The 1,262-nt window shown below is 40.3% G+C and overlaps 1 protein-coding gene across 1 annotated transcript in view; it reads right to left on the reverse strand.

The window, feature by feature from the left end:
- LOC137988366 (uncharacterized) overlaps positions 1-571 on the reverse strand; it is a 1,470-nt gene extending 899 nt beyond the window's left edge. The window contains exon 1 of the mRNA XM_068834397.1: positions 1-571. This exon is cut by the window's left edge and continues 899 nt beyond it. Within this exon, the coding sequence (XP_068690498.1) occupies positions 1-571 (571 nt within the window).
- Positions 572-1,262: the final 691 nt, after the last annotated feature.

Raw genomic sequence — 1,262 nt, forward strand, 5'->3', positions numbered from 1 at the left:
CGACATGGTAATTGAAATCTCCCGTGAATAAAAGATGACCACTAGCTACCACTAAACGCTCAAGCAGAATAGGGAATTCCTTGAAAAACATAGTCGCAGTAAGTCCATTCTCGGTAGACGGCGGAGGACGATAAAGTACTCCAATTCTAAGAACAGTAGCGGGTGTTCTTAGCAAGACCTCCATATATTCAAAAGATTCGAAACTGGTCACATCTTGTTTCTCGATCTTGTAGCATTTATTGTACAGTAGACCAACACCACCACCACATTTATTCATTCGAGGAATATGCATAAACGCAAACCCCACAGGACAGAGTTCATTTATAATGTTCGCCGTCTGTGGATTATTCACGTCTAGCCAAGTTTCTGTTATCGCCAATAGGTCTATTTCATTCTCAACCACATAGTCTTTCAAAAACATAGCCTTTTTCCTGATAGAACGGGTATTCAATAAAGCGAGGCGAATCAAATCCGAACGCACCGCTTGAATAGTACCAGCAGGCTGAATGCTTATGAGATTATTAAAATTAACACCACCGCTCCTTGGACAAGGTTTATTATGTCCAGCCATACTAAAGATAGATGAAATTCTACAGGGTGCAGATACACAACCATGGTTGTTGGCTGATAATATAATCGGTTTATCATAGGGTTTGGAATCTTTAAGCTTTGGTAGGCTGCGTAAGACGCTAAAGTTGACAGTTTTGTTTTGGGAATCTCCGGCATGGTAATCACTGTAATTTCCTCGAGCATGTCCAAATTTGCGTTCACTCAGCGTAGGGATAGGTTTCCGTTTGACACTCCAACCCTGATAACGTCTAGGTCCGCGATAACGATTAAGGATATCTGAGACATTTGACGGCAGATATTGGCTTACTCCGTTTGACGGTTGACGGTAAAATTATTGCGTTTCTGACGGTTGAATTTTAAATTTTTGGCCATTTGACAGTTGACGGTTAACCCCATTGAGACCCTCGTAAAGTGGAACTAATTACCATCACACAATTTTGCACTTAGACTCGCTTTCAAGAAGAGGCAGACATGATCTCGGAAATAGCCTATTAAGCATATATAATGCAATTCTACCACACCAAAAATTATGAGTCTACAGGGATGGCATTTGACTGGCTATCTATGACTTTCTTTAATCATTGTCTAATCAAAGTGCTTGGCTTGTTACGTTCTTTTTCCACCATATTACCTGTTTTATGCACTGTTTTACCTGACTTCTTTTCTCTTGGCCAATCATTATGGAGAATTTA

The sequence above is a fragment of the Montipora foliosa genome, chromosome 2 (genome assembly GCF_036669935.1).
Source record: "Montipora foliosa isolate CH-2021 chromosome 2, ASM3666993v2, whole genome shotgun sequence".
NCBI lineage: Eukaryota > Metazoa > Cnidaria > Anthozoa > Scleractinia > Acroporidae > Montipora > Montipora foliosa.